Here is a 1,678-nt window from a genome sequence, read left to right as displayed (position 1 = left end):
GCCAGTCACAGAAGGCTGTATATTCACATGAAATGTCCAGAATAGGGCAATCATGGAGACAAAGTACATTAGTGATTGCTCGGGGCTGAGGGGAGGGGTGAAACAGGGAGTGACTGTTTAGCGGCTTCAGCAGTTTCTTTGGGGGATTATAAAAATGACCTAGTCCTGGCTAGTGCACCAGTGGTTAGAGCGAAGGCCTGAAATCAATTCCCAGTCACAGGAACATGCCTGGGTTGCAGGTTCAGTCCCCAAGCCTGGCCAGGGTGCATGCAGGAGGCAACCAATCAGTGTCTCTGTCACAACAATGTCCTTCTCCCTCTCCCTCTCCCTCTCCCTCCCTCCTTCCCCCTTCTCTTCCTTCCTACTCTCTCTAAAAATCAATGGAAAAAATGTTCTTGGGTGAGGAGTAACATCAACAACAAAAAGTCCTAAATTGATTATAGTGATGGATTCACAACTCTTGTGAAGATAGGAAACACCATTGAATTGTACACTTTTAACGGATGGATAGGAATTACATCTCAATAAGCGTAGGTTAAAAAGTAAGATAAGTTGCCTGGCTACGTGGTTGAGTGTCCACCTATGAACCAGGAAGTCACGGTTCCATTCCCAGTCAGGGCACCTGCCCAGGTTTTGGGGTCAATCCCCAGGGGATAGCGTGCAGGCGGTAGCCGATCAATGATTCTCTCTCATCATTGATGTTTCTATCTCTCTCTCCCTCTCCCTTCCTCTCTGAAATCAATAAACTCAATAAAAATATTTTTAAAAAATTTATTTTGGAATAGGCTATTTTTTAAAAATCAGTTTTGTTTCAGAGGATTTTTTTTCTTCCCACATTTGATACTGAAAAATTTCAAACATACATGTATGAGTTGGAAGAATAGCCCCTCCCACTACACCTGACAGTATGTAACATTTCGCCACATTGGTTTCACCACTTTTTCTAGACCTTTTTATGGTTTTTGCTGAAAAAGCATTTGAGAGCATGTTGCAGACATGACATTTAATCCTATATTTTCTAAGAAAAAGGAATACCATATAACCCTCATTTGTTCAAACCATCTAAGAATATTAACAGTAACTCCCTAATAATATGTCATATAGTCCGGACTCAGATGTTCCTAGTTTTTCACAAAACGTCTTTTCGGGCTGGCCTTTTTGGAATCGTAACTTCCAGAAAGCTGAGCATGGTGTTTTCCCCCTCCGTGCTGGCCCCGCCCTGCCTGGAGGTCTGGGTGCTCCCCCCACCCACCTCTCTCTCTGCTCTCTCCCCAGGAGCCCAGAATGGGCGAGTTAGCATGCCGCCCGAGGTGCGGGGCCGCCTGGGGGACACAGTGGAGCTGCCGTGCCACCTGCTGTCGCCAGGGCCTAAAGGCAACGTCTCACAGGTGACATGGCAACGTCTGGACCCATCCGGGAACCCTCAGAGTGTGGCCGCCTTCCACCCTTCCCATGGTCTCAGCTTCCCCAGCCCGCAGTTTGGCAAGGACCGGCTGTCCTTCCGCACCATGGGGCAGAGCCCTGGTGCCCGGCAAGGCTCGGAGATGCGGGACGCCACGCTGGTCCTCCAGGGCCTGAGAGTGGAGGATGAGGGCAACTTCTCCTGCGAGTTTGCTACCTTCCCCCTGGGCACCAGTCGTGGAGTGACCTGGCTCAGAACCATAGGTGAGCAGGGGCG

General features: G+C 49.0%; 1 protein-coding gene across 3 annotated transcripts in view; it reads left to right on the top strand.

Moving 5' to 3' along the window:
- The first annotated feature begins 1,008 nt into the window (after positions 1 to 1,008).
- The window catches only part of PVRL2 (poliovirus receptor-related 2 (herpesvirus entry mediator B)), a 17,447-nt gene continuing 16,777 nt past the window's right edge, over positions 1,009 to 1,678 (top strand). Inside the window, exon 1 of one of the 3 annotated variants that reach the window (XM_005863391.2) lies at positions 1,009 to 1,665. In XM_005863391.2, coding sequence (XP_005863453.1) covers positions 1,116 to 1,665 — 550 coding nt within the window. In that variant the 5' untranslated portion in view covers positions 1,009 to 1,115. The remainder of the gene's footprint in view (positions 1,666 to 1,678) is intronic. The other 2 variants (XM_005863392.2, XM_014537366.1) reach the window with 2 other exon arrangements.

This window comes from Myotis brandtii, unplaced genomic scaffold (assembly GCF_000412655.1).
Source record: "Myotis brandtii unplaced genomic scaffold, ASM41265v1 scaffold1774, whole genome shotgun sequence".
Classification (NCBI taxonomy): Eukaryota; Metazoa; Chordata; class Mammalia; order Chiroptera; family Vespertilionidae; genus Myotis; species Myotis brandtii.
Note: the sequence above shows the minus strand (reverse complement) of the source record. Positions and strands in the feature narration are given on the sequence as shown.